Here is a 26,486-nt window from a genome sequence, read left to right on the forward strand (position 1 = left end):
TGATCTCTGGTTCTTCTGCCTTTTCTAAACCCAGCTTGTACATCTGAAAGTTCTCGGTTCACATACTTTTGAAGCCTAACTTGAAGAATTTTAAGCATAATCTTTTACTAGCATGAGAAATGAGTGCAGTGATCCAGTAATTTGAACATTCTTTGCCACTACCTTTCTTTGGGGTTGGAATGAAAACTGACCATTTCCCATCCTATGGCCACTGTTGAGTTTTTCAAATTTGCTGACGTATTGAGTGGAGCACTTTAACAGCATCACATCTTTTAAGATTTGAAATAGCTCAGCTGGAATTCTATCACCTCCACTAGCTTTGTTTGTAATAATGCTTCCTAAGGCCCACTTGACTTCACACTCCAGGATGTCTGACTCCAGGTGAGTGACCACATCATCATGGTTATCCAAGTTATTAAGACCTTTTTTGTATAGTTCTTCTGTGTATTCTTGCCACGTCCTCTTAATCTCTTCTGCCTCTGTTAGGTCCTTACCGTTTCTGTCCTTTATCATGTCCATCCTTGCATGAAATCTTCCCTTGATAACTCTAGTTTTCTTGAAGAGATCTCTTGCTTTCCCATTCTGTTGTTTTCCTCTATTTCTTCACACTGTTCAGAAGTCCCTCTTATTTCTCCTTTCTCTTCTCTGGAACTCTGCATTCAGTTGTGTATCTTCCCCTTTGTCCCTTGCTTTTTGCTTCTCTTCTTTTCTCAACTGTTTGCAAAGTCTCCTCTGACAACCCACTTTGCATTCTTGAATTTGTTTTTCTTTGAGATGGTTTTGGTCACTGCCTCCTGTATAGTGTTAGAACCTCTGTCCATAGTTCTTCAGACACTTTGTCTAACAGATCTGATCCCTTGAATCTATTTATCACCTCCACTGTATAATCATAGGGGATTTGATTCAGGTCATAGCTGAATGGCTTATTGGTTTTCCCTACTTTCTTCAATTTAAGCCTGGATTTTGCAATAAGGAGTTCATGATCTGAGCCACAGTCAGCTCCAGGTCTTGTTTTTGCTGACTCTGTAGAGCTTCTCCATTATCGGCTGCAAAGAATACAGTCAGTCTGATTTGGATACTGACCATCTGTGACGTCCATGTGTAGAGTTGTCTCTTGTGCTGTTGGAAAAGATTGTTTGCTATGACCAGTGTGTTCTCTTGACAAAACTGTTAGCCTTTGCCCTGCATCATTTTGTCCTCCAAGGCCAGCTCCTGCATTTCAGACTCTTTGTGGGCTATGAGGCCTACTCCATTTCTTCTAAGGAATTCTTACCTGCAGTAGGTGTAATGGTCATCTGAATTAAATTCACCCATTCCCGTCCATCTTAGTTCACTGATTCCCAAGATGTTGATGTTCACTCTTGCCATCTCCTGCTTGACTATATCCAGTTTTCCTTGATTCATGGACCTAACATTAAAGGTTCCTATGCAGTATTACTCTTTACAGCATTGGACTTTACTTTCAGCACCAGACATGTCCACAACTGAGTGTCATTTCTGCTTTGGCCCAGCTGCTTCATTCTTTGTGGAGCTGTTAGTAATTGCTCTCTGCTCTCCTCCAGTAGCATATTAGACACCTTCCAAGCTGGGTGGCCCATCTTCTGGTGTCATATCTTTTTGCAGTTTCATACTGTTCATGGGGTTCTCATGGCAAGAGTACTGGAGTGGGTTGCTGTTTCCTTCTCCTAGGCATCTTTCCAACCTTGGGATTGAACCCACATCTCCTGCATCTCCTGTAGTGGCAGGGGTAGTGGTCTCCTAATTCTTTATCTTTTCTCTCTGTTTTTTAAAACATATGTTTGTTTATACATTTTTGTTATATTTTAGTACATTTTAAAAATAGGATGAGGAAATCATGCTCATTTTTTTTTTTTCATTAGAATCATAAAAGCCTGCTAGTTTTAAGTTGGCCATTGTGGTAGGATAGTCTTGTCTAAATGATGAAATTCCCTGTGATGGCTATCTGGACTGAAGAGTCTGTATTCCTTTTGCCTTTGGCTCCTGTGAGCTACTGAGAACCTAAGGGGTTATTAGATGGGCATCCTCATGAACGCTGGTAGGAGTTTTATTCTTAGACTTCTTGTCTCAGTTATTTTTCTGTGGGATTTGGCTTAGAAGACACCCTCCTGTCTTTTTGTATCACTGTCAAGTTAACTCAGTCAAGCTTCACGCTCTGTGATGCATTCTAATCTCTTGCTTTCTCTGTAATGCTTATTCTTTGTTTTTATAAGCTATAATTTGATCTTGTACTGCCCATATTGGTCTTGTAATACATTTATTGCTTTCAATAAGATTGTAAATTCTTTGAGGATAGGACCTATGCCTTGTATTTTTCTATCTCCCATTGGTGTGGATATTTCATGAGTTATTATTAGGGTAGATTTGGTTTGTTTTTGGTGAGGAGTGGGTAGATATGAGGAGTAAATGATAGATGGATAAGGAAGCTAATTTTGTTGTATTCTTAGCAGTCTAATTGTCCAGCTTTGCAGAATCCCCTTATTTGCTAATTTGTAACTGACCTGACGTTTGTTCTTTGAATTTCAGAGCATCCCCATTTAGTGGGTTAGGGATACTTTTAGCTCAGCTTTTCACTTTATTACTAAATGGCTTTCTTATTTAAAAAGAAAAATGATTGATGCCCCTTTAGATAGATTTACTTTCCCCTAGTAGCAAGTCATGTAAAATTACTTGCCTTTTGCATGATATTAATATTTAACACTAGGACTCACAGGGAGCCCAGCCTGGTTCTCTGTGATGACCTAGGGGGGTGGGATGGGGGAAGGAAGGGAAGCTCAAGAGGGAGATGATATATGTATAATTATGACTGATTTGTGTTGTTGTACAGCAGAAACCAACACAGCATTGTAAAGCAATTTTCCTCCAATTAAAAAAATTTTTTTTTCCATTTACAATTAAAAAATTTTTAAAAATTTTATTGAGAAGTGGGGAGAAAAGTACAATCTGATGTAGTGAACTGGATGCCATCTACTCTTGAAGATTGCAGATTATTTTTATTGTTAATCCACTGCACCATTTGTGATTTGTTCAGTTTTTGAATTTCCAAAATATGTTAGGACTCCAAAGAAATCTAATAACACACACAAAAAAAATTAACATTAAGATGTAGACCACAACACCACCACCTGCCGAAGTTTTAAGCTCTTGAATTGAAACCAAAAATAGTAGATGATCATCTGAAATCATAAGAACAAAAATATTCTTTAGGTTATGTGCATTTCATTAAGTGTATAGCATATCTCTTCCTTTAAGAACAAAAAGTATATAATTAAGTTACTACTTCCCTTAGATAAGTAGAAATCCTTTCCATATCACAGTTACAATCTGTGTTTAACTAGTGAGGTCCTACCTTGCCTATAATATCTTTAGATAATACCTGTCTAAATTAAGTTTACTTATGGCCTTTTTTGGCTGGAGATATCACTGATTGTTTCTCTTTTGTACAGAGCTTGGTGACAGACCACAAGCATTCCCTGTAGGGTTAGAGTAGTCAAGAGCTAGAAGATTAAGAAAAAGCCTTAGTGGTGATATTTTCAGCAGCTGGTAAAGATTTGGCTTGTATGTTCAGACTTTCTTTTGTGTTTTAGCAGATTTTTAAGAGGAGACACAAGCAGAAAGTTAAAATTGGTTTGTTGATACATTTCCATCCTGTATTTTCTTGTGGTCAACAACCTATGGTTCCTAGTGATCAGTGCTGACTTGCTGACTTCTCTTCTTTCTCTAGTTCCACATGTGCACCAGACTCTACTCTATGTATTTATCTCTGCTGCTAGGGAACTCTTATTTTGATTTTCTTGTTTATTTGTTTCCTCCTCGGTGCCTGGCTAGGTGACTAACTTGCTGAATATCTGAAAATCTGATCCTGAGTTATTAATTTGTTGATATTACCTCCTAATAGGGATATTTAGATTTTAAGAGTTGCATTTGATTTGAGGAGATAAGGTTGAGAGAAATAATGTGAACAAAAAATAAGGTAGAACATTTGTGAGGGAGAATAAAAAAAGAAACAAACTTCATCAGAGTGTATAATTTATGTTAAGCTGAAGGAAATGAGGTTTGGTAAGTAATGTAGAATGAATCTTGAAATCCAGGCTCACCATTTTAATCTAATTTCTTCAGGCATTATTGTTTATGGTTTCTTGAGTAGGCAGATGATAAAAACAGTTATTTTAGGGAGATTATCTAATGACTAGTGTGTGGGCAGTGACATTAGGGGACATGTTTGGCCTGGTCCACTGAAGTACAGTCAGATATGACAGAATAGTTGGTATCAGAGAGAGGCACATGCTAGGTGAGCCTGGTCAGTAGAGCCAAGATTTGAGTTTATATATGTCTCCTTCCAAAATTAGTGGTCAAAATTACTAAGCTTTAATGATAGTAATAGGGAGCATATATTGAGTATTTATTCTGTACCAGGCAGTATATTTAGTATTAGAAATACTTTATTTAGCTGATTCCACTTGTGCCATAACTCTTTGACATAAGTGCTGCTGTTATTCTTCATATGGCTTGTAGAAATTAAATAGCTAGCTGGCACGTGAAAAAAGCTAATATTTAACTCAAGCAGTCTTGAGCACATGCACTTTTCTTCCACACCAAGCTGAAAGATTCAGAGGTGATATATGATGTAGTTATATTTTAGTGGTTTCCTTTGCTGTGCAGAAACATTTTGATTTAATGTAATCCCACTTGTTTATTTTTGCATTTGCCATCTTTGCCCTTGTTGTCAAGACCAAAAAAGTCATCTCCAAGGCTGATGTCAAGGAACTTACCCCTTGTGATTTCTTCTATGAGTTTTGTGGATTTAAGTCTTACGGTCAAGTATTTAATCCATTTTGATGGATTGTTGATTTTTGATAGTTGATTTTTGTATATGGTATAAGATCGAGTCTGCTTTTCATTCCTTTGCATATGACTATCCATCTGACACTTTTTTCCTGCAGTTTTCTCCTCCATATTGTGAACTGTATCCTCATGCTGGTTTCTTTCACAGTTGAGAGACGATTGCCCATAGCAACTGGAAGGGGCCTATATTCAAATATAATATCTCTTCTTATAATTATATGAAGGTATTGAATTTTTCTCTGATTATAACATCCCAGAAACAATTATACTTATTAGAGTAATATCATGCATTGATTGTCTTCAGTCTTGAATATCTAGTTTCTTTTCATCATCAAGTGAAGTGAAAGTGCAAGTCGCTCAGTCATGTCCGACTCTTTGTGACCCCATGGACTACACAGTGCATAGAACTCTTCAGGCTAGAATACTGGAATGGGAGCCGTTCCCTTCTCCAGGGGATCTTCCCAACCCAGGGATCAAACCCAGGTCTCCCACATCGCAGGTGGATTCTTTACCAGCTGAGCTTGATCTCAGTTTCTAGATTATTCTGTTTGGCTTAAAGCAATGTCCCACCTTGCCTGAGTGAATCAAATCCATTGAGACAGAGGAAGATCATTTCCAAAGGGAAATTTGGGTGCTGTTAGCAGGGAGGAATGAACACTATATAGTTAATCAAGAAGATGCTTTATAAATATATTATCTCATTTAACTTTTTTCAGTAGCTCTGTTGAGGAAACCAAAATTTGATCAAAGTCCCATAACTATTAAGTGGCAGAGTTTAAATTTAACTTGAAGCCAATGCTTTTTTTCTTTCCAGCAGTATTGTGTCTCCTTCAAAGAAAAATAATAGTTTGTCCTGCATAATATATGGCATTAATGACTCTACCTTCTAAGATTCACAAGTGGTTCTACCGGTTGCTTAGTTAAAACTTCATCATCACAAGATACCTAAAGTTATGGGGTACAGCTTGAACAGTACTTAGAAAGAAATTTATAGCAGTGAACACTTATATCATGAAATCAGAAAGATTTCCAGTAAATAGCCTAACCTTCCACCTTATGACACTAGAAAAAGAAGAGCAAATTAAATCTAAACTAAGCAGAAGGAAGGAAATAAGAAAGATTGCAGTGGAAATTAATAAAAGAGAGACTAGAAAAACAGTGGGGAAAATTCCACAAAGTCAGAAATTGGTTCTTTTATTTAAAAAATTAACAAATTGACAAGCCTTTACTAGACAAAAAGAAAAAAAAGCAAAAACACTAAAATTACTAAAATGAGGAGTGGAAGAGGGGACATTTCTACAGACCTTACAGGAATTTAAAAAGAATTATAACAAGGGAATACTATGGACTACATGACAGCAAATTAAATAACTTACATGAAATGGACAAATGCCTAGAAAAACCTTCAGTGTTGAAACTGACTCATGAAGAAATGGAAAATCTGAATAGATTTCCTTCCCAGTCTCCTACACTAGTTCCTCCTTCTTTCCCTGGCATGCTGGTGTCCTCCTCTCAAACTATCCATCTTCAGTGGGCCGTCACCTCCTACCTCATTGACAATACATAGATCTATCACTTTGCATAGTTGTGTGTGTGTGCTCAGTTGTGTCCGACTCTGCGACCCTATGGACTGTAGCCCACCTGGTGCCTCTGTCCGTGGGATTCTCCAGGCAAGAATACTGGAGTGGGTTGCCATTTCTTTCTCCAGGAAACCTTCCCAGCCCAGAGATCAAACCCATGTCTGCTTGCATTGGCAGGCAGATTTTTTACCACTGAGCCGCTGGGAGGCTTTACATGGTTGACCTCTGTTAAACTCTACCCCTAAATTTGTAACACAACTTGCATGTTCTATAGATAAATCAGTGCAAAATTCCCAAACCAGAAATCATTATCCTGTGTCATACTTTAGTCTTGGTTTATATTAATACAGTTTACTTTGTCCACTTAACTTAAAAGGCTTCATTCACTTTCTTCTCTTGTGTAATCTGTCTATTCTGTCTCTTAAAGCTTAATTTGAAATCTTTCCTCTTCTTTAAATTCTCATTCTCAGTGCTTTAATTTGAACCTTCCTTATCTTTTACCTCATCTGTTGTATTAACCTCCTAATTGATCTCTCTGCCTTCAGCTCTTCCATAACCAGCATCTAATGGTGAATAGCATTACTTTGCCAAAACACAGGCCAAATTATGTAGCTGTCATGCTGCAGTCCATGGAGTCAGTATGAGTCAGACACCTCTGAGCGACTTCACTTTCATGCATTGGAGAAGGAAATGGCAACCCACTCCAGTGTTCTTGCCTGGAGAATCCGGGGGATGGGGAAGCCTGGTGGGCTGCTGTCTAAGGGGAATGCACAGAGTTGGACACGACTGAAACGACTTGGCAGCAGCAGCAGCAGCATGCTTGAAAACCTTTGAACTACCTCCCCCCACCCCCAACTGCCACCCATTATGTGTCAGATCTAAATTCCTTTATGTGGCATACAAGACTTTAGTGTCCTTTTCTTATCTCAGCATGCCCCCCACCTCAGCCTCTTATCTAGCCCTCTAGTCTGTTAACTCTATTAATAATTTAAAATCTAATGATTTAGCTCTAGAAAAGCCTCATGAAATTTTCACATCTTCTGTGTATCCACAGCAATTTGTCTACAATGCAGAGCTCATCATACTAACTAATACATATTGTAATTTTTTGTTTATATATCCAGACTGTGAATTCCTTGAGGGCATGGATCTTATTTAATTTATCTTGTATTCCTAGTGCTTGCTTTAGTACTTGGCACATAGCGGATCTCCTTCTCTATATTCTGTCATGGTGGGTGGTTTAGTCGCTATGTCGGTCCGACTCTTGCCACCCCATGGACTGTAGCCCACCAGGCTCCTCTGTCCATGGGATTTTCCAGGCAAGAATACTGGAGTGGATTACCATTTCCTTCTCCAGGGGATCTTCCCAACCCAGGAATCAAACCCGGGTCTCCTGCATTGCAGGCAGATTCTTTACCGACTGAGCTATGAGGGAAGCCCATATTTTGTCAGTCTTTATTTACTGCTTAGTTTTAGTATTTATTTACAAGTTGTTACTTGACTTTAAAATCTGTTTCAAGTATTCCTGGCATAATGGATAAGAACAAAGACTCTGGGATCAAACTGCTCCGTCGTCTTCCAGCTGTGAGGTCTTAGACACAGTAGTTAACCTCACCAAGCCTCCATTTTTCAATTTTGAAAAATAGAGAAAATAATAATACTTATGCCATATAAGTTGTGAGAATTAAGTACATATAAAGCACTTAATATAATGCCTAGCACAGTATGCTTCATATTATGCATGCTTTATTATTATTATTATAGTTATTATTTCCATTACTTTGTTCATTCACAAATATCAGGTGTTTCACTCTTTGCCAGGTACTGTGGGGTAGTGACAGAACAACATAGATAGGGCCCCTGTATTCATGGAACGATAACTTCGGTTTGTACTAATTATTGTAAAGTTATTTTAAGAACTGCTGTAAGTGGTGGTGAAGAGTTACTGTTTCAATTAAATTCTAGTTGTTCCATGCTTCCAAAAATTGGTGCATATTTAATGAACTAACTTTAATAAGTAGTTTCATTAATTGCATATATCTAAAATATAAGAGCAGTGGGTACACTATGTTATAAAGTATGAGATAAGAATTCATTAAGCTCTTCCCTAAGGCAGTGAAGATGTACCAGGGAATCCTAGAAAATTTGCTACTGACTTTGTATTTTGGTTACCCAATAAAGGTCTAGTTTATTTGATTTTTATTTTTTTAAAAGTAGGGTGGTTTTAGTATCAAGAGATAAATAGTATTTTGTATTATAAAAATATTTTATAAAGAGCATTCCAAGAGGAGTTAAATTTAGTATGACCTTTTGTTATTAGATGACTTAAATGCCTTTGTAATAGAGATACTGCATTTAACTGTTACATAATAAGAAGTTGGAGTCTTGAGGAATGGACAGTAAGAAAATACTTTAAAACGATTCTTTGTTTCTTTGAAGCTGAAGAAAAGAGTAAGTTGGCCAGTTGACAGTCATTTTATCCTTTCACTCTTACTACAGTTTATTAAATGAGTTAGTTTTGCAGACATATGTAAAATGTACGTAAAGTGATATACATACATTGTACACATTGTGAATTATTGCTCCTGTTGTACTTGTTCTTGCTAGTTACGGCCCCTTTGAACAGAAGCACAGAGAATGAGAAAACAATGTGATAACTCAGATGCAAAAGAGAAGTGTGGACTCATTAACTAAATTAAACCTGGATTGTATTTATATTTTAAATTAGTGGACTAATTCTTTTTGAACGTTGGATTATATTTCTCATCAGTCTGTTAAAGTCTGTCCTGGCTCTGGGTCTGTGACTTCCTCACTTTATAGGAAGCTTTTTCAAAGATTGCCCTCTGTCTCATGTTCCATTTATTCTTTAACCCATTATGGACTGGCTTCTACCCCTTCCACTCACCACTTCCTAATTGTTTATATTACTGAGCTCTTCTCAGCCACTGGCCACTTCTACCTTTGAGTTCTGTGACCTTTATCTCTCGTAGGTTTCTCCTGCCTTTCAGGATATTACTCTGCTCCCTTCATGGGCTCTTTTGTTTCTACTCATGCTTTTCAGATGGTTCATTTTCTAGAATTCTGTTCTTAGGTTTCTTGTCTTCTCATTCTTTATTCTTTCAACTTGGAAATCTTCTATTTATGTTTGTAGTTCCATCTGCCTTCTATGAACCAATCATTCCCCAATAAATTTCTGGAGCTCAGTTTTTTGTCTCAGGCTTGAAATTACACCTGTCTGCTGAATTCACCTGATTGTCTTCAAACTCAACATTCTGATAGCCCTTAAAATCTATACAACTTACTACATTCTCTTATTTTAGTACAACTTTTTATTTAATTGTGCCCATTTCTAGTCAGTAACTACATCTTTAGCATCTCTCAGATTTATCCTGTTTCTTTTTTCTATATCTACTATAATACATTAGATTAAAAAAAGGTTCAAGCCCTGTTCTCTCTTGGGATATTGTAACTGTCCCCAGAATGACCATTCTGTCTCCATAATTGACCTCCATATAGTCTGTCTTCCTCATTGCTACCATGGCAGTGTTCTAAAATGGAATGTTTTAAGTGTTTTTCTTTCTGTTAAAATCTTTTACATGCTTCTCACACTACTCAGCAGTAGTTTTCAAATATGTGGATGTTTCAAAAACATCCATGGCCTGTCTGCTTTTGGGTCAGAGAACTTTTGAAAGCTCATATCCTGTATCTTTCCCCCATAGATTCTGATTGAGTAAAAAAAAAAAAAAAGTTTAGTAGGAGTTTTCAAAAAGTTCCCCAGATAATTCTAATAAGCAGCTAGGGTTAGAAAACACTGACCTATACATGTGGTTCGGATTCCTTATTATGAATGAGTCCAGGATCCTCTGGGATCTGTTGCCTGCCTATTTCTCCAGTACTATCTCATTCTGTTATCCCATCCCTCCCTTCATTCATTGTTCTCCAGCCAGATTCTGTCTTCTGGTCTTGGAAGCCACCAGACCTGATCCTCTTTTAGGACCCTTGTTTGCTGTTGCTGAATCAGATGCAGAAGCCTAGTCTCTCTCTGCTCCACCTCTGCTTCGCTCTGGACCCCAGCCACTAGCACCTTCTTGGATTTCACATGTGAAACTCAGGTTGAAAACTGCTGAGTAAATCCATATCAATGGGGCCCAGAAAGATGAAGTGATTCACAGAGTCTATAATGGTGAATGGCAGGCCATATCCAAAATCCAGGATATATATTTCTAACATAGTTCTTGTTTATAGCTCTTCTTTCTTTTATATGTATCATGTCTGAGCAAGTTGATTTGAAATGACCTCTTAATTGTTTCCTTCCTAAATAATCATTCATTAGTCCCCTCATTCATTTGTTTATTCATTTAGTAAACACTTAAACTTTACTATATAAAGAGCAGTGTAGGATATGGAGAGAGGTGGGTAGAAATTTTGAATAATACTGATATCCTATCGTTAAGATTCTTAAGACAGGTTTTTATATTCAGTCATTAAAATAACATGCAGAAAAACAAATTATTAATTTTTAAGAAGAGAAACTATAGTATAACCTTTTGTACTGTCTTGTGTCTTTCTTTCTTTTTATCCAGGGAAAGACCATGTTTGTAGATTTATTGGTTGTGGGAGGAATGATCGATTCAACTACGTGGTCATGCAGTTGCAGGTAGGTTACTTTGAAAATGTATCTTAAAATTGACCAGTTTTGATCAAAGTACCTAATTACAGTAGATATGAATAAAATTAACAACATTCTTGGTAACATTGCAGAATGTTTTATACTATGCAGATGGTATATATTTAAACAGACCTGGTGATAACAGATTTTTCCAAAGATGGAAGGGTTGTCTTTATCAACTGTTTTCTCTGATGCACATCTTCATTGATTGTCATCATTGCCAAATTTTTGATCCCCACATGGATTACCGGATATAATGAGTTTTGTCCTGTTCCTGTCCCTTCCTTCTCCATCATTTATTATGTTAGGGACTCTAGGTTCCCATTTTCACAAATATCAACCTTGACTGTTTGAAAATTTTAAAATGAGATGGAGAGAAATGCTGTTCTTCTTTGTCTTTACTATTAAACATAGCTCTGTTCTCCTGTCCTTGAGATGGAGAGTGGAGTTGGGTTGGGTAGCAGATGACAGAAATTCAGAAAGGGAACATTGAAGTAATGACTGCAGCAAAAAGAGGGAAATCAACCCATTCTCTCTGACACTGACACTGCCTCTGCCCCTGCCCCTGAATGAACACATGTGCGTGCACACGCATACACACGTGCACACACACACACACACAGTTCTGAGCCTGTACTTACCATCAAAGTGTAAAAGCCATGATTCACTTTGCTGCCTAACTTAAGAGAACTTAGAGTTCTCAGGGTTTCCCTTCATCTTTAGCAAAGTTTGTTTTAGGCATTTGGTTCTTTTGTTGATTCATTTTTTCAGCTTAACTACTTAGTAGTGATTTCAGAGACATAAATCCTCGCCTGAATTCTTCCTCTTCTTGTTTCCCTCAGCTATCCTTCAGCATTTGATTTAGATCTATAGACATTAATTTCCTGCAGACTATTGTCTTGATATCGCTGAGTCATGTGATTCACTACTCTTGAGCCAGCATAGTTTTTTTACTTGAAGCAGAATCCCTATATCTTTTTAGGTCATTAATATGAACCTTGCCGTCTCTCACTTTGGCCTATAATAATAATATAACTTTTGTATGCTATTTTATAGTTTTTTTCTTCTGGATTTACTATGCATCTTACTTGATCCTTATCATTTCCCCTGAAGAGGATAGGGAAGGTTTTACCCCCATTTCGCAAATGAAGAGACTTTAGCTCAAGGAGGATTGAGGTTTTCCTGGGACTGACTAACTTGATGGGTGTTAGGACTTACTTGATGGACGCCTTGGGCCAATATTCTTGGCACAATAAGAGAAAACTCTTTTATTTTTGTGTATAGACTACTACTGACTAGACGATGTGGAGATGCTTTTTAAGTCTGTAGAGTCTCTCTTAGTCCTAGCATATAGTCTTTTTTATTTTATTTACACTCACCTTAATCTCACTACTGGAAATGAGGCAGATGCAAGGATGGAAAACTAAGGAGGATGGTGTATATCAGGCAGTGATGGCTCTTGTGACCTTTGGCAAGCTCCTGTGGACTCATCTAAGAATGCTTTGATTTGACTTGCATGCTGGTTGGTTTGTTTGTTTTTCTCCATCATAAAAAAATTAACCCACCATTAACTTCCCACCTCTATATGTTGGACTTGATTTAAGACTAAAGCTGGTATAACTGTTTGAGGGTTCTTTCTCTCGTTTGACATATTAAAGTTGACTGCTAGGGTTTCCCCATATATTTTGATAAAATTTATATGCTCAGACCCAGTTTCTCACCGACATTTCTGATTTCTTCTAAAAACCCTCATTGTTCTTAAGCTAACTTTAGTCTTTTGTCTCCTGGTGATTCAGTTATATAATATCTGCTTTTAAATTTTTAAGGGATAATCCTATTTCTCCTGTAGAAATTCTAGCTATTTACCATGAAAATGAGTCTGAAATCTAATAGGGCTCAAGCAGTCATACCCGTTTATTTTCTCATATCTACTAGGAAGACCGTGGCCAGGTCTCGTTTGCTATCCTGTCACCATTGAGGCTTTTATGTGATCATCCTTGTATAGCCAAAGGATGGTATTTTGTGATAAGCATATCACCTAGGAAAGGGCAAAAAATGTTTTGAATCCTGTAACCAGCATAGATGTAGATCTAGATTGCCTAACATCAGGGCTGCCATATATTTTTGAACTTTTTATTATTGCGGAAAAAATTAAATATAAATGAAAGTAGAGCTGTATTCTGCCTTTCTTCTCCTTCCCCAGATGATTTCAAAGCAAGTTGAAGTCATATTTTATCATAAATATATCAATATATAGTCAAGGATTCTTTTTTTTCCACTAGTAACCATAATACACAATAATATCTTAATAATAGTATCAATTATCAAGTCAGTCTTCACATTTTCTTGGTTGTATCTCTCAGTTATTTTTTATATTTGTTATACTTGAATCTGGTTCCAGACAAGGTTTATACATTGTATTTGGTGGATATGTATATCTTAAGCCTCTTATTTTTTATTTTTTTTTAAACAAAAATTTTTTTTTTAAGGTTTGTTTACTTATTTATTTATTTTTGGCCATGCTGGGTCTTTGTTACTGCAGGTAGGCTCTTTCTAATTGCAGCAAGCCAGGGCTACTCTTCTTGCTGTGCACAGGCTTCTCCCGGCAGTAGCTTCTCTCGTTGCTGAGCATGGGCTCTAGGAGTGTGGGCTCACTAGTTGCAGCATGTGGGCTCAGTAGTCGTGGTGCACTGGCTTAGTAGCTCTGCAGCGTGTGGAATTTTCCCAGACCAGGGGTCAAATCCGTGTCCCCTGCAATTGCAGGTGGATTCTTAACCACGAGATCACCAGGCAAGCCCCTATTTTTATTTTTTTTTAATATTTATTTATTTGGCTGTGCCGGGTCTCAGTTATGGATGTCTGATCATCATTGTGGCATGAGGAGTTTTTATCCAGGATATCAGTTGTGGCACGTGGAATCTAGTTCCCTAACCAGGGATACTAGGGATCGAACCTGGGCCCCCTGCATTGGGAGCCTGGAGTCTTAGCCACTGGACTACCAGGAAAGCCCCTCTTAAGCCTCTTTTTAAAAGTTCCCTCTCATTTTTTTTTTCTTAAGTTTTCTTTTTGTTGTTTGTATTGTCATTGATTAAAAAAATCATTTGTTATGCAGAAGTTTCCATACTCTGGATTTTGCTAATTATCTCCATGTGGTAATATTTAACATATTCTTCTGTCCCCTGTATTCTCTATAAATTTGTGATTAGATCAGATTCCATTTTTATTTTGCTAGAATACTTCAGAGATGAGTTGTATGCTTCCTATTTATATTATATCAGCAGACAGTGTTGCTTGTCTCTTTTAGTTGTGTTAAGATTGAATCAGTGAGGTTCTGAGGCTATCAGCCTCTCCATCCATTTTAAAGTTCCCATAATTTTTCTCTTGTGTGTGCTGAGTCAGTCATGTCTGACTCTTTGTGACCCCATGGACTATAGCCCACCAGGCTCCTCAGTCCATAGGGATTCTCCAGGCAAGAATACTGGAGTGGGTTGCCATGCCCTCCTCCAGGGGATCATTCCAACTCAGGGATTGAACCCAGGTCTCCCACATCGCAGGCAGACTCTTTACCATCTGAGCCACTAATTTTTCTCTTAGGTTTTATCAACCCATTAGTAATCACTGCCAAAATTCTTTACTTCAGTGGAGTTGCAAATATACAGTTATAATTTTACAATTACTCTTTATTACTGAAATTTTTTTACTGGAATAAAATTCCAGTTTATTACTAGAATTCTTTTAAGAGCTTTCCATCAATTATTAGGTTATCCTTAGGTACATTTCACACAGAAAGGCAGGACTAATGTTTGATTCTTTAATTTCAAGTTTTCAGAAAAATGAATTGGCTCCCAGTAGGGAGCTCTGATAGCACCCTTACTCTCTGACCCTGGAGGAGGAAACGGCAACCCACTCCACTATGATTGCCTGCAAAATTTCATGGACAGAGGAGCCTGGCAGGCTACAGTCCATGGAGTCACACAGAGTCAGACACAACTGAGTGACTTTACACAGTTTACTTTCTGATTCCTCTTAATGAGAAATGGTATTTAGAGACCAGAATCTGGATGCTGTGGGTCCCTGCAATTGGGTTGGTCATTGTTTTAAATTCTTTTCAAGTGAATAGGTTCAGGGTATATAAATTTTTTTAAAAGAAAAAATATATCATGGTTCATATTGATATTTCCAGTTTCAAATTTTTTGTGATAGAACTGCTGGCATATAATTTCTTTGATTTTATTATATATTTTCATTTCTTTGCCTAATATATGTAGGTGAAATTATGGTTAAAATTTTCATGAGAATTATCCACTATATGTGTGTAGGAAAGGAGACATTGTATGTTACATATTGGGGGGGGTGGATAACAGATGAAAAAAGATTGGCCATTAATTGATAATTATTAATTCTGAGTGATGGATAGGTGTATGAGGGTTCATTATATTACTTTCTTTCTTTTTGAGTATGTTTAAAATTTTTAATAATAAAATCCTCATATATTTATTGGATCATGTTAAATTTATAGCATTATTTAGGGAGAAATGTGTTTCTTTTTTTATTTAATAATATTCATTCCATATTACTATGTATATAAATTCTTCATATAAATGCTCCAGGTGGAACTGCAGCATCATAGCCTATTCTCAATCAGAATGCTGATTTGTTACCTACTCAATAAGGAGTCTTCTGGGTAGATCAGTACTGTAAAGTGGAAAAAGAACACTTTCCAGTTATTAAACAGACTTAGATTTGAAGAACAACTTTTTCTTAACAGGTTAACATTTTTTAAACTCTCTGAGCCTTAGTATCCTCATCTGAAAAACTGGTGTAACAACTTCTGTTTAGGGTGCTAAGGACTAAATACAGTCATGAATGTAATACATCTGGCACAGGCCAGATAAATTCCTCGCTTTTATCTACTGCTATGATTGAGTGTTTCATATCATTTTTATTTATAATAGTAATTAGCACTTATTGAGTACCTACTATAGTGTGCCAGACACTACATGGATCTTGTTTAAGCCTTATAAAACAGTATAAGGTAGGTATTACTGGCCCCATTTTATAAGGAAGCTGTGACATAGAAAAGTTAAGTAGTTTGTATAGGAATATATGTTAGGCAATAATGAGGAATTACTGCCCTGTATATGTATATCTTTTTTATGTAATCAAGACTACATTTTATTATGACATCAGTGACAAAGGGAAATATGATGACTCAAGAACATAATATGTTATAGACACAGAATAGATAAAGACAAATACTATATGATATAATGTTTATGTGAAACCTAAAAATTACAACAAACTAGTGAGTAAAACAAAAAAGAAGCAGGTTCACAGTGGTAAGAGGGAAGCAGGAGAGGGAGCAATATAGGGATAGGAGATTTTTGAAAAGTGTTTTCATGGCATTCTATGAAATCATGTGTGTGAAACTTGCAACTGTGAAGTACTATAGAATTTAAAGAGTCCTTCATTAAAAAAAAAAGTTTAAAAAGCTTTGGTTATTCTTTAATTTGTCTGAAATGTTCATACATTATCTTGAGAATTCTTCTCTTGAGTGAGAGAATCATGATTCAGATAAAATCCTTGCTAGTTCAGTCAAAACATTTTTTAATGGTAAATGAATAATTCTCTACTCTTTTCTCATACTTTCAGTAGCATACTTGAAAGTATCTATTTGGTTTCCACAGGGTCGGAATCTGGCAGATCTACGCCGTAGCCAGTCCCGGGGCACGTTCACCATTAGCACTACTCTTCGGTTGGGTAGACAGATTCTGGAGTCTATTGAGAGTATCCATTCTGTGGGATTCTTGCACCGAGACATCAAACCGGTAGGGGGCCTTTTCCTGCCAGAGCTCAGAATGAGCTTGCTTGGTACTCTTATTAGTCTTATGATGTGTGTGTGTGCTCACATCATAAGTCACTCAGTGGTGTCAGACTCTTTGCAACTCTATGGATTGTAGCCTGCCAGGCTCCTCTGTCCATGGAATCTTCCAGGCAAGAATATTGGAGCAGGTTGCCATTTCCTATTCCAGAGGATCTTCCCAACCCAGGGATCAAACACACATCTCTTGTGTCTCCTGCATTGGCAGGCAGGTTCTTTACCAACACGCCACCTGGGAAACCCAGTCTTATGATGGGACACAGTAAATTACAAACGTAGGTTTCTATGTTAAATACAAGATAATATTTCAATTTCCATGGCAGAGATGTAAACTTGTATTGTAACTTGCCTTTTAATTTTTTTTAAAATGATAATTATATACTGTAATTTATAATCAAGAGCTTTTCTCATACAATGAAAGTGTTGCTCAGCAGCCAAAATAAAAATTACTAATGTTTGACTTACGTGTTAACACTGATGCTTACTTAGCCTTATACCTAAATTTTTTTTTTTTTGGAGGATGTACACTTCTTGTTTTCGAAACTTAAACACTTATATAATATGATTCATTGATTTTTTGATAGAGGTACTAAGGCAATTCAGTTTTGGAAAGCACTGTCTTTTAAACTTGGTTCTGAGACCACTGAACATGCATATCAACTTAGATCCTTCCCTCACACCTTATACAGTAATAATTTGACATGGCTCATAGATCTAAATGTAAGAGCTAAACTGTAAAACTTCTGAAATAAGACACGGGAGAAAAATCGTTTGTCACTTTGGGTTAGGCAGAGAGATACCATACTAAAAGCATGATCCATAGAGAAAAAAACAATAAACTGGACTTCATTAAAATTAAAAACATTCATACTTCAAAAGACATCATTAAGAAACTAAAAAGACATGTCACAGACTGGGAGAAAATATTTGCAAATCTTATGTCTTAACAAAGGACTTGTACCCAGAGTATTTTAAGAATGCTTACTTTTAAAGAATAAGAAAACCCAATTAAACAAGTGAGCAAAAGATATGACTAGAGATTTCACCAAAGAATACACACAAATGAGTCATAAAAACATGAAGAGATGCTCAACATCATTAGCCATTTGAGAAATGCAAATCAACGCCACAATGAGATATCACTTCACACCCACTAGAATGGCTTTAACCAGAAATATAAAACAACAAGCATCGGTGAGGACGTGGAGAATCAGACCCTTCATACATTGCTGGTGGGAAGGTAAATGATACAGATATGATGGAAAAGAATGTGGCAGCTTCTTAAAAAGTTAAACACAATCATCATAAAAGCTAGCAACAGCACGCCTAAATACGTACCCAAGGAAAATGAAAACAAGGCCACGCAAACTTGACACAAACGTGTGAAAATAATCCAAATGTCTATCAACTGGTGACTTGAGGAACAAAATGTGATAGTCATACAACAGAATCCTATTCAGCAATTAAGAAAGTGGATACTGACACTTCCTACCCATGGATGAACCTCAAAAAGCAAAAGAAGCCAGATGCAAAAAACCCCAAATATTGTTTGATTCCATTTCTATTAAAGGTCCAGAAAAGGCAAATCAGAAGGATAGATGGTGGATTAACAGCTGCCTGAAGCTGTGGGTGGGAATGGGTCCTGCAAATGGGGAAAAGAGAGTTTCTGAGGTAATGGAAATGTTCTAAGATTGGTTTGCTGTGATGGTTGCAAAACTCTGTAAACTTACTAAAAAAATCACTGATGTGTATACTTAAATGGGTGAATTGTATGGTAGGTTAAGTAATACTTTCTTAAAATTGTCAGTGAGGGAATGGAAGTTCTAGACTCAGATTCAAGTCCTGCCTGGGTCTCTTTTCCTACCAGCTGCATAACTTGGGGCAAATCACTTCAACTCTGTGAGCCTTAGTTTTCTCATATGTAAACTGGGAATTAAGGTCATACACTTCAGTTATTGTGAGAATTGAGTTAATACAGGTAATACGCCTAGCACAATGCCAGACGCACAGCAAGCATTCAGTAATGTTAGCTATTATCCCTAATTGTTATGATTACATTCAATCGATTATCAAGTTTCACCGATTTTTACTTGGTAAATAGTTCTCAAGTTCATCACCTTTTCTTGTTAATTTCTCCCCTGGTGCTGAGATCTGTACTACCTTTTAGAAATAACACCTGTTGCAACTGTCCAAACTTCCCCCAGGCCTGTACCCCTACATCTGCCTCCAGAGGGCACACAGGTCCCCAGGACAGCTCTCTGCAGACTTTCCCACCCTATCCCAGACACACACACCAAAGCGAGAACTTCCCCCCGCCCCCCACACACGCCACGAGGTTGCTCGTCCATCCCTTCTCTCCAAACGCCCCTCCCCTTCCCTTCAGTCCGTCTACTCTGAGCACTCTCCCGCACAGGCCGTCCCAGACCCTCCAGCACTGGGCTCTTCTGCGCCCAGTGGTCACCTGGGTCACCTGTCCACGTCCCATTGCCAACATTGATCTGAGACACAGACTATAAAACGCACCTCCTATCTTGAAGTACGAACCCAGCACAGTCCCAAGGCAACTAGTACACCGTAGGGGCTCAATGAAATGCTGCCTGGTCAGGTGTGGACACCAGAGTGCAGCACATTCTCGGCTTCTCCATGGGCTTCTCGACAGCTTGGGCCTCTTTTCAGCAGGTCAGTTAAGGAAAGTGACAGAAGTTATCCAGGAAAACGGAAATCCGCGTAAGGCTCGACCTATCTGGAAAAACTGTTATAAGAGGTGATGAGAGGAAGCACAGGGTCTGGCCTTGGGCTGAAGTCACTGCCACTTCCCACCACTGCCGGCAGTTCATCAGAAACACGAGATGGCTGGGGATGTTCATCTTTCCAGTCGAAATTTTCCTAACTTACCCGAAATCAGTTTCGAAACTCTGAAACGGGTCTGTTAAGAATTTTTGAGACAGCTCACAGTGGGAATATACAATTGATTTAAAAAAAAAAAAAATTCCCCAGTTAGTTTTAACGAGCAGCAGGGGTGAACATCCACTCCTATGAAATCTGTTTTTTTCCTCTATTTTTCAGGATTCTTACTGATAAAATGGTGGCAGTTATGCTTAGATTTATCAGTAACTGAAACCCTTCTGAGAGTACAATTCACAAATAAATATTAAGTGGAATCCTTTCTTCTGTTCTCAACACCTTAAGTCATTATAAAAGTTAAGTCTGACTTCTTAAAACTGTCTGATCGCTAAGTATTAATGTCAGTATTAGAAATGAAATTTAAAATCCATTAAAGGACAATTAAAACAAAGAAACAGACTGCCAAAAGCAATCTTAAATAACCCACAATCAAGAACATCTGAAAACAAAGGCGTGAATCTAAAAGATAACTGAGAAGTAATAATATTTCCAAAAGATTAAGCTGTAGATCCTGCGTGAATAAAGCCCTATTTGTGGACCTGGAATGTTTTTCTCTAATCATAAAAAAAGTAAAGAAAAGAGATCTTAGCGAAATATTGACTAGGCGTCATTTTTGTGCTTATGGCCTTACACCTAAATTTATAGTCACTCTTTGGATTTCTTTTTTCTGATATTTGTTAAAAATACAGATGTATGTTGCTTTTAGATGTTGGCATTGTGTAATTTGAACTATTTCTCAAGTGACAATTTATACTTGAAAGAAACCATCAATTACAAAAGAGCTTGCTTTTTCTCCTGAGTGCTACAGTGCCAATATAGTATTTTTTCTATTCTGGTTTCCTAGAAATTGTGATTTCTGTAACTGTTAAATATGCTTTTATTTTCTCCTTCTTGGTTTTTGTATTACTCACAGGGGAGATGACCCATTTCTGATATGCTGTATTTACTATAAATTTATTGTGTTGCTTGTTGCAGTTGAAAATCTTACCCATCTGTTGCTACATGATTTCAAAAATTAAACAGTTTACATGAAAATGACATCTAAAATTAATGTAGTTGAGTCAGACTTAATGTAATGTAGATTTTTCCGGCTTTTATTTATATGTCAAGTTTAATGTCATTATTTGAGAACCATGGTAATTGAAGAGTTTCCAATTTGATTAGAAAGCTCCCTAAGTAGAATAGTATTTTAAAATAAAAGCTAACAATTCTATAACAATTAGACTTTTGCTTTTATAAATTTGTTTACTTAAGATACCCATTTTTGCAAACTTGTGGTCATTTAATGTTACATTTATCTTTGTTAAGGGAAGAATGGAAAATATATTGTCCTTAAGTCTGTTATGTTTCCTTGAATTGTATTTTAACTTTTGCACTTAGTGAAATTCAGCTTCATGATGCTTATAGGAAATTCATTTCAATTTCTGGACTATATATTCTATCTTGTTCACGCCTGGTTCTTCCCATTTTAAAAAGTAAGGGCTGGGTGATTGTTTAAGTAGTGACTTAGACTAGAATTTCAAGAAACTTAGAGTACTGACTCCAATTAAATCAATGTTGTATTTTATGTAACTTTATAATAGTCACATAAATTTTTTTTGCTCAAGTTCACCTGATCTTAGGCATTAATAGATCCTGCAGCAAAATTATGTGTTAATATCCAATAAACATTGACTAGAGCAGTATATGTGGGATGTGTATTATATAGAGTTTAAATATAAGAATTAAAATACAGGAAGGATAAGATATAAGGACTAAGTATAATGATAATAGGTATATTTTCCTTCTTTATTTTCTAGTCAAACTTTGCCATGGGTCGCTTTCCTAGTACATGTCGGAAATGTTATATGCTTGATTTTGGCTTGGCTCGACAGTTTACCAATTCCTGTGGTGACGTCAGACCAGTAAGATTTTTCATACTATTATTAAATATTTGAGGATTAACTTATTATAGTATCACTATTTTTAAAGAAATGCCTGCAGATTGTGTTAAGAGAATGGATATCATCCAAGAAGTACCATATAGAGTTTATGATTACGTTACAGATGGTATTCATTAATTTTATTATTGAGTGTTACAGCTTTTAAAAACATACACAGAGTTAGAGTGTATCTTGTAAGAACACACATTACCCCTTTAGGATCAAGGGTCTTTTTTGCAGTCTGAGCTTCTTTCTACATCATATACTGCTTCTGTTTCAGTTACTGTATTTGTCATACCCAGAATTTACATTTAGTTCTGTTTTAAAATTTCTCTTTAGTGATAGTCCCTGTTTGATATGTCATTGCCATTTGCCATTATACTTTCCTTTCTTTTTTTTTTTTTTTATTTTTTATTTTTTATTTTTAATACTTTCCTTTCTTTAATCAAGCTTTCCTTTAGTTCTATGAACATACTTATAATACCTACTTTGAAATATTTTTTTGTTATGCCCAGCATCTAGTCATTCTCATAAGCGGTTTTTGTTGCCTACTTTTTTTTTTACATATATGGATCCCACTGTCCTGTTTCTTTGCATGTCTTGTAATTTTTTGTTGTTGTTGGAAACTGGACATTTTAGATAATGCTTGCATGCTGCTTCTGCTTAGTTGCTTCAGTCGTGTCTGACTCTTTGCGACCCTATGTACCATAGCCCGCCAGGCTCCTCTGTTCTTAACATTTAGTTCCTTAACATATTCTTTCTGAATTTCATTATGTGTATACAATAAATACAAATGTGTACTGTTATTTTTTCCTTTTTGATTCAAAAGTGGCATGATGTACATTCAGCACTTCCCTTTTTTTTGACTTTACAGTGTATCTAGGAGATCTTTCCGTGTCAGAATATAGAACAGCTGCAAAGTGTATATCTGTAAGACAAATCTCCAGAAGTGTAATTGCTGGGTCAAAGAGAATGTATGCGTTTGCAGCTTTGATGGTTAATAGTGAAAGCCACTCAGTTGTGTCCCACTCTTTACAATCTCATGGATGGTAGCCTGCCAGGCCCCTTGTCCATGGAATTCTCCAGGCAAGAATACTGGAGTGGGTTGCCATGTCCTTCTCCAGGGGATCTTCCGACCTGGGATTGAACCCAGGTCTCGTGCATTGCAGGCAGATTCTTTACCATCTGAGATAGCTATTGCCAAATTATCATCAGTTGAGGAAGTTTCTGGAGATCACCTATTTCAAGGCTTAGTTATGTGTTGCCTTATTCTTAAGACATCCTTCCTCCATAGGACTTTTCTTTTCTTCTCACCAAGTAGAACTAATTCTTACCACTCCTAGACTTTCATAGCTCATTATACTTTGCTACTGGTGTTTATTATAATCTACTTTCAATTACAGTTACCTGCATTTATAGCTGCTTTCCCCAGTTAGGTTGAATTGTTTTTTTCTGCATTATTTAAGGTGGCTGAATTTCCCTGACCTGGTATTATTTCTTGGAGGGATCACATCAAAATCTGCCTAGGCAGCTGATTTCTCTTTATCTCTGTCTCAACCTTTCCATGGCAAAAGTAAGGTCAGAGCCAGAACAAAGGACTCTTAAATGTTTTCCTTCTAGAAGAAGAAATCTCCAACCTCAGAGTTACATCAACCAAATTGAGGATATTGGATATTCCTCTTAGTCATGATGTCTTAGGAAAATATTGAGATCTGTTGACTGTGATTGTCAGTGAATGGCAGCTAAGGACAAAAAAGGGAACTTAAATAGATTGCAGAAATTTTTGATTACTGAGACTTGTCATTATATACAAAGAACATTTTAAAATATTTAAATCTCAAAACTGAAAAGGAATAACTAAAGGAGAAAAGATAATTTGATGAAAGAAGAAATAAGTAGATAATTAATATGAATAGATTAAACACAGGTTGCAGAAATGAACAAATGGAGGAAGAACACACAGAATGTTTATCTGTGTATAGCATATGACTGAAATGACTCTGGTAACTGAAAATTTTTAAAATAACTTTCATTGTAATCTCTTCAGACTACCGCATTAGTACGTGTTAATTGAGGATAATTTGAAATTACTGAAAAAGAGAGCAGAAAAGCCTACTAATGAAAATTATTGGCCATGATCATTTTAAAGTATTTCAGTTTTCCTGTTGAGCTACAGCACCATCCATGAATCTTAAAGGCACTGACTTGATCTTTGTGAAGCAGTAAAGTTGAAACATGGAGAAGGAAATGGCAGCCCACTCCAGCATTCTTGCCTGGAGAATCCCATGGGCAGAGAAGCCTGGTGGACTACAGTCCTTGGAGTTGCACAGAGTCGGACACGACTGAAGTGATTTAGCATGAAATAGAGTGTATGATTTCAAGTCAGAAGACCTTGGTTGATGCCTGGTTTTATCACCTACTAATTCTGTGTCCTCAAACAAGTTTACTTTTTGGAGCTTGTTTCTGTGTCTATAAAGTGAGCAAGACAAAGACTTTGCCATCACAGAGTTTATATTCCACTGAAAGAAGCAGGGAAAGACCAAATAAGTAAAATTATGAATAAAATTAATTTTAGGTAGCAAAAGATGTTTTGTGAAAAAAAAATAAAGCAGAGTAAAAGAACAGAGTGGCATTGCAAGGGCAGATATTATTTTAGATTACGATGATTAAAGAATATTTCTCTGAGGAGGTGACATTCAAGCAGAGGGCTAAATTTGAGATAGAAGAGCCAGCCATTGGAGGCATGTAGAGAGATGGTGTTCCAGCTAGAGAGAGTAACAAGTACAGAGTCTTGAGCTGGAAACAAACTTGATTGGAGGGGAAACCTCAAGTAAATCCATTTTGGCCTGAGGCAAGTACCAGAATCATGGAACGTATTGTAGGCCAAATAAGTAAAATTTGGACTTTATTCCAAGTTGAGCTCTCTGGGACTGGTATTCACATATTATGTAGAGTTTATTCCCACTATCTGGCACATAATAAGTGCACAATAACTTGAATTTACGAATATGTGAATTACACGTATAGGGAGAGGTTCAAGTTGCCGCCATCTCTGAATTGAGTTTGAATGATATAGCCAAGACAAAGAAGGTGGTATCTTGGTTTACCTAGACTTCATGTTTTTAATGTACTTATTTATGACCAGAGTCTGAATATTAATGTGTATACTGTGATGCTTGGCATGATTCTGGGTACATGGAAGCATTTATGTTTTCTCATGGATAGAGTTTATTTATTATAAATCCTACTTTATTTTAAAATGTATTTAGAAAAAATGAGATTCATTGATAAAATGGGACTCAGTAATAGCTATTATATTTTAAACATATAATTTAGAGATACTCTCCTCTAATTGTTATAATTTCAGTTTAAAAAAAAGTTAGAAATTTAAGTCATGTTTTCTTGACTATAATACATGTTTCTCCCTTCTACTTCATGAGCTCAAATATGCTGAATCTTATGCTATTTAAAGCTCATTTATTATTCTTTGCTTGGTTTTGTAGCCTCGAGCTGTGGCAGGCTTTCGAGGGACAGTTCGTTATGCATCAATCAATGCTCATCGGAACAGGGTAGGTGTCTGAACTAGAGTCATAGCTGTCTGAGCATGCTGATGCTTGAATCAGATTGACTTCTTCACATTAGAGTACAGAGGTGTTGGTGACACTAATGCATGGGGAGGTGTGTGGTAGATAGAGAATAGATGTGTGCAGCTGCAGAGAAAGTAAAACTGAATTTGGCAGAAAATATAATAGCTAATTATATATACATCTATGGGGAATCTTGTGTCCTTAATTAGATATAAGTAAGTATTAATACATTTATTAAAAAATTTTGCATAAATAAGACATCTGTGTTCTATTTCAGGAAGTTATTTGGGAATTCATATTATCAATACATAATGAAATGGAGGTCATCATTTTATCTGTAATATACATCTAATCTGTTATATCCTCTCTCCATCAAACATTTGTTTTCATGAAGATCTAAAGTATAGAAACTTAAATTTTTCTTTCATCTTTAGTGAATTGTTCATCTCTTTTTGGGTTAAATTTTCAAAACTTCTCTCTCTCTTTCTTCTTACTTTTATCCTTTTGTTTTGCTGTAATATTTTTTTTTCCTCACCCTGAACTTTAGTTATGAGTAGGAAAGGTGAGTACTTAAGGATTCTCAATCCTTGAACTTGTTTGGAGAGAGTTGGGAAATTTAACATGTGATTCCTTGATAAAGAGAAATCTCTTGATTTTTGTTACCTTATTCTTGTGAAGCCAAAACTGCTTTAATTAAAACTTGACTGATGCTAAATGTAACAGGACGAGAATGTTGTGGTTTTACATGCAATGCTTCAGTTAACTTGGTTTCTTAGGATGTGATTATAAATTGAAAATAAAGTATTTTTTTATCTTTGTGAAATACTCTGCCAAGCATCTGATTTTGATTTGATTTGATTTGATTCAGTGTCCTTTATTTTTTTGGTATTTAGTTAATTATTCTATCTTGACAAGAGAGTATTCATTCTCCAGATAGATTCTTGCAAAATTTTAGAAGTACTATGCTTTCTAATTAATTCTGTTAAAGAACATGTCCACATTGGAATCTTTGAAATATGACATTCATTTTGAGATAAGCATAAACATGTTCAGGGATCATAATATAAGCATTTCCAAAAC

General features: G+C 36.4%; 1 protein-coding gene across 9 annotated transcripts in view; it reads left to right on the plus strand.

Moving 5' to 3' along the window:
- TTBK2 (tau tubulin kinase 2) overlaps positions 1-26,486 on the plus strand; it is a 129,302-nt gene that overhangs the window by 57,963 nt on the left and 44,853 nt on the right. For 4 of the 9 annotated variants that reach the window (XM_043919116.1, XM_043919115.1, XM_043919114.1 and 1 more), the window contains 4 exons: positions 11,027-11,100; positions 16,800-16,940; positions 21,697-21,801; positions 25,323-25,388. In XM_043919116.1, coding sequence (XP_043775051.1) covers positions 11,027-11,100; positions 16,800-16,940; positions 21,697-21,801; positions 25,323-25,388 — 386 coding nt within the window. The remainder of the gene's footprint in view (positions 1-11,026; positions 11,101-16,799; positions 16,941-21,696; positions 21,802-25,322; positions 25,389-26,486) is intronic. The other 5 variants (XM_043919118.1, XM_043919122.1, XM_043919120.1 and 2 more) reach the window with 3 other exon arrangements.

Source organism: Cervus elaphus, chromosome 12, assembly GCF_910594005.1.
Source record: "Cervus elaphus chromosome 12, mCerEla1.1, whole genome shotgun sequence".
NCBI classification, from domain to species: Eukaryota; Metazoa; Chordata; class Mammalia; order Artiodactyla; family Cervidae; genus Cervus; species Cervus elaphus.